The sequence below is a fragment of the Anser brachyrhynchus genome, assembly GCF_964034855.1.
Source record: "Anser brachyrhynchus genome assembly, chromosome: 10".
In the NCBI taxonomy this organism is placed as follows: Eukaryota; Metazoa; Chordata; class Aves; order Anseriformes; family Anatidae; genus Anser; species Anser brachyrhynchus.
The window spans coordinates 6,004,684-6,020,667 of NC_137705.1; the positions used below are offsets into that span (position 1 = coordinate 6,004,684).

General features: G+C 41.9%; 1 protein-coding gene across 1 annotated transcript in view; it reads left to right on the forward strand.

Moving 5' to 3' along the window:
* The first annotated feature begins 1,303 nt into the window (after positions 1-1,303).
* The window catches only part of SUCLG2 (succinate-CoA ligase GDP-forming subunit beta), a 114,184-nt gene continuing 99,503 nt past the window's right edge, over positions 1,304-15,984 (forward strand). The window contains exon 1 of the mRNA XM_080605929.1: positions 1,304-1,489. Coding sequence (XP_080462055.1) covers positions 1,406-1,489 — 84 coding nt within the window. The 5' untranslated portion in view covers positions 1,304-1,405. The remainder of the gene's footprint in view (positions 1,490-15,984) is intronic.

Below are 15,984 nucleotides of genomic sequence, written 5' to 3' on the forward strand. Positions count from 1 at the left end.
GCATCTTCAGATTCTTTATTGAAACATATTGCATTACTTAAATTGTCATGACAAAGACAAAACTGTTCAATTTCAGATTTTCCTAGCACCTCTGTTTTTATGAAATTGCAGATTTTTTTCTAATAGAAGTATAATTTATTTACTGATTAAATTCCAATAAAGATGTTCGGTCCTGATCTTTTTTTAAAAACACATTTAGGAATATAAGTCCTAAGCACTGACAGGAGCATTCTCCTTTGTTCCCACTGATGTCCTGGACTAGGAATAACTCTTGTTTATCTTACTATTTCATTACAAAACACTGAATAAATAATGATCAGCATAATGCCTTCATATAATGTTAAACTTTGCATTCTTCCATGTAGGTGAATTTAATTTGAACTGCTATAAAATTACAAGGGTATCTCATCTGCTGCTCATTTTTCACATTTTTTTTCAAACTATCATTGTTAATTGCCAACGTGCGTGAATTATTTAAAGCCAACTCTGCATTACTTATGGATGGATTATCCAGAGTGTGGATTAACTAGAAGCAGATACAGACAAGGCCATTTGACTCATGAGCTTGTTTGACATGCTACACCTGTGTCCATACCAGCCCCCGTGTCTTTCCAAACCGATGACAATGAGGTATTTTTCCAAACTTGTCTGCTGGGACTCACTTTCATGAAACCACAGCTCCGCCTGGGAGCTGTTCTGTGTTAGATTTTATAGCCAGATGATGAGACGCAAGCTACCAGGGCTCCGATTTTATGGACTGTCCTCCAGGAGGTCCAGAATTCAGTACCTCAGCTTCGGCGTTAACGAACAGGTTTTACCCGTGGGTGAAGAAGGAACTGAGGCACCTCTTGGAGTTCTGACCAAAGTACCTACTAAGAGTCAGCTGGATCGCAGCAGGGTCTATTAGGGCTTATTAGCATAAGTTAATTTACCATTCCCCATTAATCTTTTTAAAGTGCTTTTAATCATGAAAGAAGGGGAGCAGACAGTGCAGTACCTCAGCAGGTGACCACTTGCAACTGAGTATCAGCCCACACTACCCAGCTGCCCATCGCTCTCAGCCACTGCCTTCTCTACTTCTCCATCCTCCTTTTTCTCTTTCTTCTCCTTCTTCTTTCTCCTCCTCCAACCTCCCGCTCCGGCCCCGCACCGCTACTCCCAAGCTGCCAAGCACCAAGATGTCTTCCTCCCTCCCTCCCTCCCCGCGTCTCCTCACGGCCCCCCGCCCCTGTCGCCCCCTGTCCCCGTGGCCCGCGGGCACCCAGCCCCGCATCCCGCGCCCCGCCCGGCCCCTCTCCGCCCCTCCGCAGCCGTGAGGCGCCCCGGGGCCGAGCCGAGCTTCCGCCCGGGGCCCGAGACAGGGCGGAGACAGCGGCGGCCGGGCGGGCACGCTGCGCGGCTTAAGATGGCGGCTCCCCTGGCCAAGCAGGCGGGGGCTGTGCTGCGGGACCTGGCCCTGCGATCCGCCCGCCTGCGGGGCGGCTTCCCGGTGAGTGAGGCCGGCCCCGGGGCGCCGAGGGAGGGCGGCGGGCACCGCACCCGGCGCGCTGGAAGCCTCTGCGGAAAGCGCCGTGCTCCCCGTCCCTCCAGCCGCTGCTCGCCGGCCACAGAAGCTGCTTCTCCTCGGTGCCCGGCGGGGGCTGCACCTCGCAGCCTCCCCGTCGGAGCGGGGCTCTGCCAAGCGAGCGCCCGTTGGTGGCCGGCGGGAGCAGGAGACCTTTGCTTTCCTCCTTCGCGCTCCCCAGGCTGCTGCTGGTCAGGTTTTGGCTGCCAGATGTGCTGAGCCTGAATCCACGCTGTGTCTGTAGGGCTGGAAATAAACAAATAAGTCCCCCTCTCTGGAACATGCCCTACGGAGTTGGGGCAAAGGGCTGGTAGCGGGGCTGTGGCCATGGCAATCCCCTCCTTGGTAGGGCGAGGTGGCCCCATGCCACCCCGCTCCTTGGGCAGATGAGGGTATCAGATCAGGGCTGTTTCCTTCAGACGGTCTTTGGAAGGCTCTAGTGTGGCCTGTTGGTCCTGGGAATTTAGGAGGTACTTTCGCTTTCCATAACGCAAGTTTAGAGTGTATCAATGCTGCTTAACGTAATCCTTTTAATCGTTGCTTAGCACTGCTGCGGAATATTCCCTTCCCCTTCCTTAAAATTAAAACTAATTTAAGTATATTAGCAGCTGGAGTAGGTGACACCATGCCTGGAATACATCGTGTATCAAAACACGTGGCGGTGCCCCTCAGGTGGCAGCATCGCCGCGGGGTGTGCTGCTGGGCTGGCACGGGCTTTGCCTGGGTGGCCACAGGCGGGTGCTCGGCCGTCCTCGGGGTCTGGGGTGAGCGGCCCTCCCGGTAGGGCGTGAAGGAGGGAGCTCCTCTGAGCGGTGGCAGGAGTTCTTTATTCACCGTGACCGCGGAACAGCAGAAATGCTGAAGATAAAATGAGATAACGTACATTTGAGATAGCTCTGGTGCCTTTGGCAACCAGCCTCTTTATTTTGTCCCTTTATCAGATCAGCAGCTGCACAAGAGTTTACTCGGGTCCACGCTCCTGAGTGTAAGCGTTTTCCCGAAAGCAAAAGCCTCTTGAGCGAGCAGAGCTCATTCCTAGCCAGCTCTGCTCCACGGGTGCCGCTGCTGGGGTGCTCGTGTCTGCTGGCGTGGGGCAGCTGTCAGATAAAGCTCTGTGCGGGGGTTGAGCATAACTCCTGATGTGCATCTTCCTTTGTGTGGATTATCTTTTAACCCAAGGGAAGTTAGCCAGCTCGGTTTTAAGTCTGAAATCTTTCATGCCCAGCTCTCCTTTTCCAACGGTGGGTGGAGTGTTTGGCGATTCAGTGCAATTGACTAGCTGATTTAGTGCAGGTCCATTTTGTTTATATGCGTATACACATGGAGTGTGTGTGTGTATTCATACACCTAAGTATGTATACAAACACGTAAATGCTTGTATATATACATTTAAATCTGTTTGCACTGATTAGCAATCCTGTCAGTCCCAACAATGTGTTTGGTGCTCCTGCATTACATGGTTGAAGATAGGTTTCTGCCATGACTACTTTGGTGCCTCTGACTGAAGTCAGAACCCAGTAAGGAACCCGGAGGTAACCTCTCTGGTTTTGTATGCGTCCTCACTGTTTCTGTAGGGCTGTGATCAGAGTGCCTTTGTAGGGCATATCAGCTCAGATTCTCAAGATCAGTAAGATACTAAGGTGGCCAACCTTTTAAAAGTTTTTGTGTGTTACTTATGAAACAGAGCTATTGACCTCGTATTATAAATGACATTTTATTGTTTCTGAATTTTGTCAGATAATAAGAGCATCTACCAAGATCTATGCTTTCCAATTAAACTGTTTTCAAAAACACAGTTAATACTGTATGACAACAAATTGTTTTCTTAATTTCAAAGTAAAACATTTTTCCTGTAGAAAGCTTATTACACCAATACTTTTCTGCAGTTTTATGGTAAACAGATTAATTGTTTTGTCCTTAAGGCCTATCACAGTGTTCTTTTCACAGTTAACGGTCCTCCATACAGCAAGGGTATCAGCAAGAAATAACAGGCTTAAACTTTTAAGTGTTTCTTCTGTGAGCGCGTACTTTATTTCACATTTTCCAAGCTCCAGTTGTGTGACAAGTTGTGCATTTGCTTAGTCAATTGTTGGTGAGCTGGTGCCAGGAGATGGTCATGTTCTTTTTGCATACTGAGGCAAGACAGTATTGCCTTGATTCGCAGTATAGATTTGCGGATCAGTTTTGTTTCTAATCCAGTGCCCTCTGTTCTCATAACCCTGTGTGAGTAGATGCCTGGTGAGATTTAAAATCTTTCCTCATAAGCCTGATGACTTATTATTGGCATGGTGTTTGCACACTTTGTTGCAAAATTACTTATTTCAAAACTGTTGATGCTGCACATAGTTATAATGAAACTAAGTTTTGAGAAGTTCGGTTGTATGCTGTTGTAGTAACTGACATGAACAAACATTTTTCTGTGTAACTTTATATTTAGAGTAGAATAAATGATACTTGATCCTATCAAATGAAACATTTTATCATCTTTCGGCTTTGCCTTTGGCATTTTACCATTTTATAACTGTTAACTTTTCTTTTTTTTACTCCGTTTTACTTTTTATATTCTTGATAGGTTCAATTCTTTGTGCTCTTGGAGTTTAAATCTGACCAAGTGTTTCAAGAAGATAAAAGATAGATTTCAGTTGTCTGCAGTGCATGTGGACAAGCGTATTTAGACCTGCTCTTACTGGAGCAATATTTGTAAAGAGCTGTGACAAACGCTCCAGGGACCACTCTGCAGCAGAATTCAATCTTGTTGGCTAGCAACAAATAGGCTCCATTGAAGGCTGTTTATTTGAATGGGAGTTGGATTGGGCCCTTTGGGAGAATGCTGTGTTTTCAAAATAGCTTCAGATGCAGTGGATTTCAGCGATGAATATAAATAAGAAACAATTAAATCAGAATCATAACAAAATGCTTAAGGTAACTCCAGTTTTCTAGTATAGTGAGCGGATACAGCCAGCATTGTGCAACCCTATCCTAGTCTTCAAAACCGTCCTCTGTGCTACCGTAACATTTCCAAATTTCACGGATGTTGAAAATACGAAAATGAAATAAAAAGATAGGATGGAACAATATTCCTGTTTTAAAATCTGCTGAATTCTCTATAGGTTAAAAATAGAGAAAGTAATTCACTGCAGATGCCTTCAGTTCTTAAACTTGAAAACCCATGAAGCCTCGTTAATGCTGAACAGAGGAAGTTCCGTCTTTGTTATGAAGGTATCAGCAGTAAGTAAAGTTAATGATCTTCCATGCAACGGAAAATATTATTGAAGTAACTTGCAGTTCATGACTTTAGAAGCTACTCCAGTGCCAGTATTCTTGCTCTCTTCCTGTATTTGTTAAGTTGTTAGAAGTTGCTTGAAAGTTCAAGTTCAGCCTGTTTTTCTATTCGCCTTTACTTGGTTGACAACTTTGCTGTAATTTTTAAGGCTTTACATTCAGAGGCAGCAGTACGTGACCCTCAGACTTTCACAAATGGTTAGGTGTTTGGTTCAAGTATGTATAAGAAAAACATCTGCAAAGTCCTCTTCAAACTGTAGGCAAAACTGTAATGCCAAAGCAGAACAGAAGTTTGGCCTGCTTCTACCTGGCTCTTCTGTTAAACACGTGGTTATTGAAACCTTCTTGGGGATGGAAATGAAAAATGTAAATGTAATGTTAACACTGGTTTAATTTATCATTTTTTAAGTAACTTTGCACTTCATCTAAATATATTCAGGGGATAGGGCTAATTAGATAAAAAGGGACAGGCTTCATGAAAATGACATTGGGTTGAGAATTAGCTGGGACAGCTATGTTCTTAAACGTGGCTGTGGATAAGTAAATCCTTCCTCCCTACCTTCCATCTGAACTCCCAACCAGTTCATCTAAAGATACTCCTTACTGCGCTTGGGTATATTTAGGATTAATTAAAGTTTTTGCTATAAAAGCAAGTACTTTTTCATTGATTGGCCTCCTCAGGTACTAGTTAAGTGTCACTAGACAAACTCTGTTTCCTTTGTAGGTGTCTGGTTTTCTTCTTTCTTCCTATTCTTCTCTTTCTCTGGAATATTGTCTGTGTGGCGGTTCTTTTTTTTATATATATTTTGTCTTAAACAATAAGGTTGCTACGAGGAATGCAGGAAGATGATGAAATTCTTTGGGAATAGAGAAGAGTGAGATGAGTGTTAAGAAACCAAACATTCAGTGTTCCTAAAAGTAGATCACTTTTCCAATATATTTCCCTCTCTCTTGTTTTGAGTGTTCGTTTTCAGCAAAAGTTGGAAATTTAGCGCCTAGAGATATGATTCCTGCGCTGGTCTTGGAGGCTCACAGGTAGAGTTCTGGGATTACTTAACCCCTACTGATTTATTCTTTTTGTTGCAGTGGACTGCAATGAGTAATGACTAGCTCAGCTCATTATTGCCTCAGACAGTCCAATCTTTCCATGCATGTTTGAGACTATAATATGCAGCTTTGAGCATATACCCTAAGGATTTTGTTCAGAAAATTCCCTTCTTTAATTTTCTCTCCTGAGGAAGCCAGTTTCTAGCCATCTGTGTATCAGAGCTGTATGCTCATCTTCCACCTCAGCATTTTAATAAAATACAGGACACAGACAGAAATCATGTTATCGCTGCAGCTGATTATGACAGTAACTTGGAGAATGGTAATTAAACATTGATCCGTAATTAATGGTGAGCTATTGATCTTAGTTTAACTAGATAACACAGTAGGTATAGGCGTCAAACTACATGGAGAAGTTGAGATTAAGTATTGTGAAGAAGTCTTTAGCAGCAGTAGTATGCTGTGCTGGTGAATAGATGCTGTTCAAGTCTCCATTGTTTGGATGTTACTTAGAACAGATTCTAAATTGTAAGCCAAAGCCCTACGCTGATATGGTAATGGAAATACGAAAATAAGAACCAAATGCTTGTGTTTCTGTGTGTGTCTTTGATTGTTTGTGACACCGAGCTGATAGTGATGTTCTTGTATGATTAATGGCTAAATGCTGATTTTGAGGGAATTGGAAAATAGGAATTATTGACTTACTTGTCACAACGCTTGTTTAATCCTCAGTTAAAATATACCGATAGCACACAATACACTTAGTAAATGAGAATTTTTCAGTATTGCTTTTATCTAAAAGGAGCCGGTTTGTTGAGCAGATTTTTTGCTCATGAATTTGCCCATGATTTTTTTCTTCCTGGTCTCTTTCTGCCTGCTCATAAGTTTCCTAGACTACAAGAGTCTGAATTCCAAAATTGAATTACCTTTTGTTTTAGTTCTGTAATGATCTGATTAGCGTATAAGCTTAGGAGCCAAACTCATAAAGCTCAAGGCGCTGTCCCTACTGGGGACAAATGTGGGTTGGGCTGTTTCACTTGAAAAGTTACATTTAAGAAAAGTACCTTTTTAATATTTTGTGAGTGCTTCATTATTATTCATTGTAACTGATTTACCTTGCACATTAGTGCTTGGTGACAGATCAATTTCAGTCCATCCTGTTTGTCTCTGATTTGTGCAGTGGTGCTTTATTGATTGGCCCTGGGGAGCAAAAGTAGTTTAAATTTGCCTCTATAATTTGTATCTTTCTATAATTAATGATTTAGATTTTTGTTTTCTGCTTTTTGTAATAAAAAGGTGTAGATTTGTGGTGTTTACAAGTGAGGGACCAAGGGTTACGTGCATGTCTTTATCAGTTAAATTAGTTTGTACAAGAGACATTATTAATGTACAGCTTTGCAGTGTGCTTTATGGCTTTGTAGAGTGAACATCTCACTCATTTTATAAAGCTTCTGGTCATTTTGAGTTAATAATCTGGTTGTTTGTCTTAAGGCGGAAAAGACAGAATACTGACCTTCAGGATTCAGTGGGCATTAATTCAGTTCGGAGCAAGAGTTTTGTTTGTTTGATTACACTATAAATGGAAGGGTTTCATTTGTCTGAAAATGGATAGATATTTTGAGAGCATCAGTAGCAGAAACTTTAAACACCCATTCGTACGGTGTGCATTTAGAATACTTGTGGAGCAATAAGCAAACTCACAGGAGCAGTAACTGGGAAAGAAGAAAAATGGCAAGGTATTACAGGAGTAGATGGACTCTGAGGACTATAAGCAATGAGCAATAGTCTCAATTTGTGTCAGGAGGAGAGAGAATCACTCTTACTGTAGTTACGTTGCTTTGGAGCCAAACTCATGCACCTAAATTCTTTCTGAGATGCTGAAGTTTTGTAGGAATTGCAAGGAATGAAGAGTTAAGGGAGACTTCCTGGTTATGTTTGGTAGGATTGTCTGCTTCTTCAAGACTTTTGACTAAAAAATCTGGAGCTGCAAACTAAAAACCAAGCACAAATTACTAGTTGAACCTTTCACATCTCGCTTTTCTGAGATCTTCCTCTGAGGGATCCATGGGCAAAGGAACAGTTTGATTTGACAGCTCCTTATTTAGTGGCAGCCAGGAAAGCAGTTACTGCCTTGCAACAACAACAAAAAGTTGCTCCTATATAATATTGGTATGAAAGCATCTGGGAAATTACAGTTATGGGAAAGATTACATATGCAAATTATAGATAAGTGATAGGTAAGATAAGATACAGATTTCTGTCTATGAAAAATATAGATGAAAGTGCTATTAAAAGCAACAGAGTACTTCTTACTATCAGCAGCTTACTTGCTTAGCTTTTTAAGGTCTGAAGATGGCATGAGAAATTTATTTGCACTTAAACTATTTGGCTTCTTCAACTCTGCCACTCCAAACACATGGGAAACAATGGATGTATTTAATTGAGTTTCTTTCATGCAGAGTTTCGGTCTGGATTTTTTTTTCAGTTAGATGGCTCAGATTGAAATAGTCTACAGCGATGCCATAAATTTAGAGGAACTGGCATTTAGAGCTTGCTTTGAACATGGTGTGGAAGATGAGGTAAAGAACGCATGGGATGTGTGGGACCCAGCTGAGAGCCTGTGGGTCGGGATTAGTGGGGCAGGCTGGTGTTAGTGGCTGGGGCATTGCAAGACCACTGCTTAGCAGCTGGAGATTTGAGATGGAGCCAGGGGATGTCTTGCTTAGCATTGTGTCGTGGAGAAGCCTGGGGTTGGGAGGAGGAGGTGGGAGTTGCTGACGCCACGAAATTGGCATGTCTCTCCTCATCCCCTCGTGCAGAAGGCTCTCTGGGGGTCTCCTGGCCGGTTGCAGACTGGATTTCTGAATGCTATGTTCATTACTTTGCTTTCTGTTACGAGCAGCCACGTTGGGTCGACGTTGGCTTTGCTGGTGACCTCCGTCGCTTAGTGCCTGATTAATGCTATCAGCTTGCAGGTAGGCCGTGTTTTTAAAGAGCTACTCGACGAACATGCCTCTGATGAAGGATTGCTCTCCCCTACTCCCTCGGCTCGCTGATTAGCTTTTATTGTATGCTGCGCTTCCCCATGTCTGAAAGTCTCAATCATTCCAAATGGCCAAGCGCAGGCGATGAATGCGCCTGCATTTCCAGAAGGCAAGAAATCAGAGATGGCTTTGTTTTAAAGATGACTTAAAATAGACTTTCAGTTGCCTGGATTGTTTGATCAGCGGTGTAAGAAATGTAGAAATACGCTTTAAGGTCAGAGTCTTTGATGATGAAGAGATAATGCTGCCCGTGGTGTCCCAAACTTGCTTTGAGATTTGAGGATGACAGCAAGGTGAATTTCCAGTGTGAATAATGAAAAAATATTAATAAAAAAAAAGTGACCTGCAAAGTAAGGAAAAATGCTCATAACCTTTGGTTTTCTATTAAAAAACATACTTTCATTCATTATTCTGTGACAGGTTCTGCTTTCTCTGCAGCTGTGCCCCAGCAGCCAGAAGGCTGTCTTCCTCTTGCATGTTTGTTCCTTTACATTTCCTTCATATCAGTCTAAGTCAAGCCGTCTAATTAAAATCAAGTTGGTTTTTTTTTTTTTAACAATAAAAGGTGAAGCATTCTGATTTAAACAAAACCTGTGTACCAGTCATTTTTTTGGTGCTTCCAGGTTAGAAATTGTTACGGATCATTCTGCATTAGTTTGCTAAACAAGGTATGACTTAGGCATGCAGTGAATCTGTTTGTATAGACACTTTTATATTTCTTTTTCTACCATTGTGGACATTTGCATGTTTATTGCTTGGGAGTGTTACGCTGCTTAGCGCTCAAAGTCATAATCTTCTATGATGACATAATTAGGTAGCATGGAAATTACGATGATTTGGCTGCAAGTATCGAAGAGCTGGAACAAAAACTGTGATTATGTTTCGTATTTGCTTCTCAATGAGGAGAAGTAGAGCTCAGACTGTCTAAACTGACACCTTATTGGTGTTTTCCTTAAAATATCAGCGACTCCTAATGCATGAGAAAGTATTCTTCCAGGGCACAGAAGGCGTGAAAAGCTTTTTTGATGGATATGATTACTTGAGTCAGGAGTTCAGAAACGTTTCTGATCAACCTATTGGCCATGCTTTGAGTTTCCTAATTATTCAGGAAGCTTAATTAGGAGGAGATGTACAAAAAATGCATATATCCTTATATCTCATGGTTGCTGGTAAAATATTTTGAGTTATTTTTTCTTAGTTATATTTAATATGTAAAGCACCTCTTCATAGTTGCATTCAAATATAATTTAAAACTTGTAAAAAATTAGGGAGTTAAACACTTCATAAGGTGAGAGCAGAAATATTAAATTTCCCCTTAAGATATTCAAAATAAATGAATATTTCTGATTTATGTGGAGAAGGTAGCGTGCTTCCCTTTCTGGATAAGTAATGCACATCACCTAGAGTTATTTCATTTGCAAAGGTAGTTAGTATTTTCCAGGATGTTTTGCAACTGATCACCCAGTGGTATATGGCAGTAAGTTTATTTTCATCAGATACTTCAAAGCCCTTATTTTTCAGGTCTGGAATGAATGCTTCTCTGAAAGCTTTGAAGTTTTAAATAAGCAAAATTGGCATAATTTGACTAAAATTAATTAGTAATGCAAAACAATGCTATTGATAGCTAGTACGTTGGCAAAAGGAGAAATTGAGTCTGTGAGTTCATATTCTTGGTTCTTTTACCCAAGCAAAGGCTCTGAAAATTGATTCCAGAAATGCAAAGCGTCTGCTTGTCTTTTGCATACATGGATGTACAAAGTTTGGTTAAAGAATTCAAGAGGCTTTTTTCAAATGTTTTCTGAAGTCAGCAGGGGGCATGTTCCCTACCTAGTGCACAGCTGTTTGCCCCTTTGACTGGTCTGTGGGCTTTGTGTTGTTGACATCCTGCTTCTTCTGTGGCCTTAAATGTGTAATTCAAACCCGAAAGTGTTTGTGTAATCTCGTAGAATAAGGAGCCTGCCATATTTAGGCTGTATTTTCAGACGTTGTTAATGATTCACTGCTCAGCTGAACTTTGGTGGGGTTTGAGCATACTCAGCTCTGCTCAGTCAGCCTTTAAATGCCAAGCAGGACGCATTGGAGAACTCGTGTCTAAAATATGCTGTCACTTAATTTGCTGCAACTTCTATTTTTGTGTTTGTATGTAAATAGAGGCCTTGATGCTCCCTTGTGTCGTGGTGCGGGATTGTCAAGGATTTGACTGTGTCCTCCTTAATTCAGAGGTGAACCTGTGGCTGCCTCACTGGAACAACTGATGAACAGGCTGGCAAAGTACGGGAAATGGAGCAGTGAGGTCAGGGTCCGACTGCTTAAGAAGACATCCTTTCTGTCATCTCCTTTGGTATTTCTGAGTACTGCAGTCCTCAAAAAACCATATCCCCAGACATGCAGAATGATTGTCCAGGTGGTAGCTGCTAAAATCTGTCTTGTAGTGCACAAGGATGTGGGCTCAGATTCTGGTTTTCTGAGATAAGGAGAACAACGGTGACAGAAGGAGCTCAAGTCTGACCCTGTGCATGTTCCTGGTAGTTTACAATGGAGCTTAGTAGGTGGGAGAGTGTATTTACAGAATAGCTGTCAAAATCCCTGTGTGTAAGCAAGCCGCAAATAAGTCTATAAAGTATAATCATTACTGGAGGCTTTAAATCTGCAATGAGTGAAGGACTTGCTTCAAGTTCATTCTTGTCTCTGCTTCCTTGCATGAGAAGTAAACAGAGGGATAAATCAGAAAGCTGAGTTTATAAATGTGATTTAAAGGCACATTGGAGCAGAATTGTGTAGTTTCTTTCTTTCTTGGGCTAATGGCCCAAATGAGCTGTGCAGTGTAGGAACACCACACTGTGCTGCGGCATTTCTGAGGCAACGCAGAAGTTAAGCTTGGGATCGTTCAGTTTGCAGTGGGCGATTATAAAAGGACAAAAAGGCATGCAAGGTAAAAATCAAAAGAACATAAGACAGAAGGGTATAGAGAAAAATGTTTGGGAACCTTTGGACTAAAAAGGTTTCTTTTAGTAGAGAGCTATCAGGAACATTCAGGACAACTATTGAGGGAGATATTATGGTCTTGTTAAAATAACCATTTAGGGTTTTTTTTCCAGCCCAGAATGCATTTACTTAAAGGCTGGCAGAGCTTAAATATACCTTGCCATTTTGTCTGCAATACTGTGAGATATTCAGGACATAACTGAGATGCCTCTAAAACAAGAGGACTTCCTTTTTATGTATATATTGTTATGACTCAGGTAAAATGGAATAGTACTTACCCAGGAACTTTTCCTTTTCAGATCCAATCCATTTGGCTTTATAAGTCCAAGTTTCAAAATGGTGAATAATACGTGAGCTAGTTTGGTGCTGTTTTTTGGAGTCCGTCTCTATTTGTGGCATATGTTAGAGCGCAGCAAAACAATTCTGTTCTGGGTTGGGGCTGCTGTGGAAAGATTCAGGAGGTGGGTTTGAAGGAAGGAGCTGGATATGGTAAAGAAAGCCTTGACAGCAGGCAGCCACTTCGGAACTGATGGACACACTCCTGATGTTCCTCCTGTGTGTGATTAAATGATTACAGATTGACAGATACTGGTTTTTCACTCAAGAAAAAAGTCACTACAAGCAAATAATATTTTATTAATTTAGGAACTATTTGCATCATATTCTTAAGGAGAAACTACACATGCCTTCCCCCTCTGCGCGCCCCCCCCCTCCCCCCCGGAGGAATTGGTTTGGAAGCTGAGTAGTTCCTTTTGTTTGCAGGGCCATACTGCACTGCACTACATCTGCACCTGGACAATCTTCCACTACACTGTTCCTGGAGGTGGGTTAGAAATTTATTAGTAGCAGGAAAAAAAAAAAGGTGCCACAGGTGATCGTGTGGAAAACACAAGGCACTGTATTCTTTGGAGTGCCTAATCTGTGTCCTTCAAACTGTGCCCTACAGAGCTCAGTAGTGCTGAGCTCATGGTATATAGCAGGGGGTTTCCCAAACAGAAACTAGTCTGCTAGAGCAGACTTGGGTTAGAAAATGCCTCTGCAAGAGGTTGTAAAGCACAGCAGTTTGCGTGCCTCCCCTGTGCTCTCCCTTGGGCTCACGAGGTTCAGGATCTCAGGGCACGAGTTCCCATGCATATGAAGCTTTGTGCTGCAGCAGGAGGTTTTTAGGTCCGTACAGTCCTGGAATTGTACCCATTTCTGAGATGATCATGACCATTCGCTCTACCAGGCTTTCATTGTTCCTTTACATAGCATGCAGTACGTTCTGTTTTAATTTGTTTTGAAGTAAGTCAGCCACGCATTATAATGCTTTATGGAACTTGTCAATACTGCCTGTGTACCTGTCTAATAAGACTTCAATAAGTTAGCATAATTATTAAACAAACAAATTCTCATTCTGTTAGTAATTGGTGACTGCCTGTTTCTCAACAGGCAAGTGAAGTCAGCTGGTGTTTATTAGTTTCTGGCAAGTCTTGTTATCTACAGGCAGGTAACCTGTACTTTATATCCTTGCCTCGTTACGTCCCATTAGAATAATCACTGTTGCCCGGCGATGGAAGAAAAGGTAGATTTCCGTAACTAAAACAGATAGGGTGACTGAATATATCTTCTGTAGCTTTTCAGTTAAAATAGCTTCAGTTTCTCAATTTGATGTTACTCATTCAGGAAAGCTCTTCCCTTTATTTCTTTGGTGTTTGTCACCATCTTGATGTTTCACGCTGGGATGCGCTGTGATTCCTGCCTCCCTATCTCTGGTTTGCAGCGGCTCCTATTAAAAGAACCTTGCAACTTGACAAGAGAAATTGGCTTTTCCGTGAACTATGTGGAAATCTTCAGGGGAAGATTTAACTAAGTGCTTTGTTTTGATTGCATGAGCTAGGATTAAAATGATGACAGTAACGCCTAATGTAACAATAAAAAATCCTGTTTAAAACCGTAGACGTCTGAACTATAGGTTTTCTGAAGTGTTACTCTTCTCTACAATGAACTGTGCAGTGAATTTGAGTAACTGCTTCAGGAGACGTGCAGTTGAGTTCAGGAGGCATGCATGTAGTTTCATGTTCTTCCCAGACTTGGCTTGCAGGAGGCGGTGCAAGTGATGTCCCTGCTCCTTGGGGACAAGGGCAGGCCGCTCTCAAAAAGCGTCCTCCTGTCCCCAGTGCCATGCTCCTGCTGCATCCCTTCCATGGCTCTCTACTTTGCCTGGGGCATTGGTTCACGGAGCAAAGTGGGCAGCAAAGGAAGCCTACTGCTGGATTTTCTCCTCTTCAGGCACAGGTGGGAGGGCGCAGGAGCTGCTGGTCCCAGGGCTGCCGAGCAGAAATGGGAAAATGCAGCCTTACAGTAGCAAGCACTTTGGCTTCTCTGTTTCAAGAAATACATGGATGTTACAGGCTGCTATAGGGGCTGTACAGCTGTGTGAGCAGCATAGGGGAGAGCAGTGAAGTCTACACTGATGTCAGCTTGGGTTGGAAAACTGCACGAGGCAGAAAGGTGTAGAAGGTGTAACACAGCACTGGTTTTCTTGGCTTGCAGGAGCGCGCAGGGAGCAATTGTTTGATTGCTGAAGTGTGCTGTTATTTAAATGTCACTAAACTGCCTATGGATTGAGCTGATACACTTCTCCTTCGGTGTAAGCATGACTTAAGGGCGGATTAGTGCTTTCAGAGACTACAGAATGCTCAGTTTTGAATAAGCTCTTCTGGGTAATTGAAAAACGATATTAAGGCAATGCTGGGCAAAGATTTTCTGAAATAGGATTTAACTTCAGGCTTTGCTATCAAGATTTATTCACTCAAGGTAGCAACTTGATTTTCACTAATACGGGCATTTAAGTTGCCTGTTTCACTATTTGGAAGCTTTAAATTTGCTTACTTAAATAGAACTTAAAATTTTGAAACTCTTGGCCATGCTCTCAACTGTTTGTGTGAGTCTCATTTTTGTAAACAATTTACCAGTTGAAGTTCTAATAATATTAACTTCTTTAGTATAGGTTTTATAACCAAGCCACCAATTTTTCTACTTTCTTCTTGTGCATACAAAGACAATTACCTAACTATTTAACATAAACACCTTGCTTCAATGAGTCATAGAGCTGTTAGGAGTAGCCAGAATTATCCGGAACGGGCTACCTAGCTTTACTAAACAATGATGTGGTGGCGTATTTCGTGACTAAAGGTTGGACTAGATGATCTTAAAGGTCTTTCCCAACCTGTATAATTCTACAATTTCATGATTTTTTTTAATTATTTTTTTTTTAATTGGAATTTGCATCACATAAGCCTTAATTGCAGCGACAGATCTCATTCTGAAAAACGAGTGCACGGTTCAGTGGTAGAAAACAGTAAATTGTCCCTGCAGTTTATTGATCAAAATGGCTACAGCATTTTGATTAAAGAACTTGGAAATGTGGTCTCTATTTTCCTCTCTTCTTATGAGACTGAAGCCTACTGCATTTTACTGAGCCAGGTGCCTTGTGTGGTCTGTTCTGAGACGTAAATTAGGGCCCTAAAGCCCTCTAACTGTGAACTGGAGTTAGTGTGGTGCCTTTTTTCTAACTCAGTTCAAGTGAGTTCCCATTCATATGGAAAAACAGGGGGCGGGGGGAAGCTTCACTCTTGAAAGGTCTTCTGCTCTACCTGTGGGAGATTTTAAACAACAGTACTTAAGATTGTTTACGGTGTTTTGATACGCATTTTAACAAGAAATAAGCAATTCCTAAATGCTGTGGAGAAAAGTATGGGTAGTGTTTTTGTCAGGAAAATATTCAAGGCTTTGTCCTGAAGGATAAAATTAATTGCATGACTTAGCAAATAAATAAATCTCAGAAGCCTAGATAGACACTTTGATCAAAACGTCCAGTGTTGGGTGAAGTTGCTTGTCTCTGCTGAGACCAGTCTAAAGTCAGCAATCTGGGATGCAGGTGGAAGATAAGTTCCTCTCCAGCTTTTAAATAAGATGGTCTAGGTGCCAGCTCCTGGTTTAGAAGTTTGAAATACTTGGTTTGTAGTAGCTAAGAGGATATTCCCTGGGAAGGACATTCTTCATCCTCTTTTTTGTAAT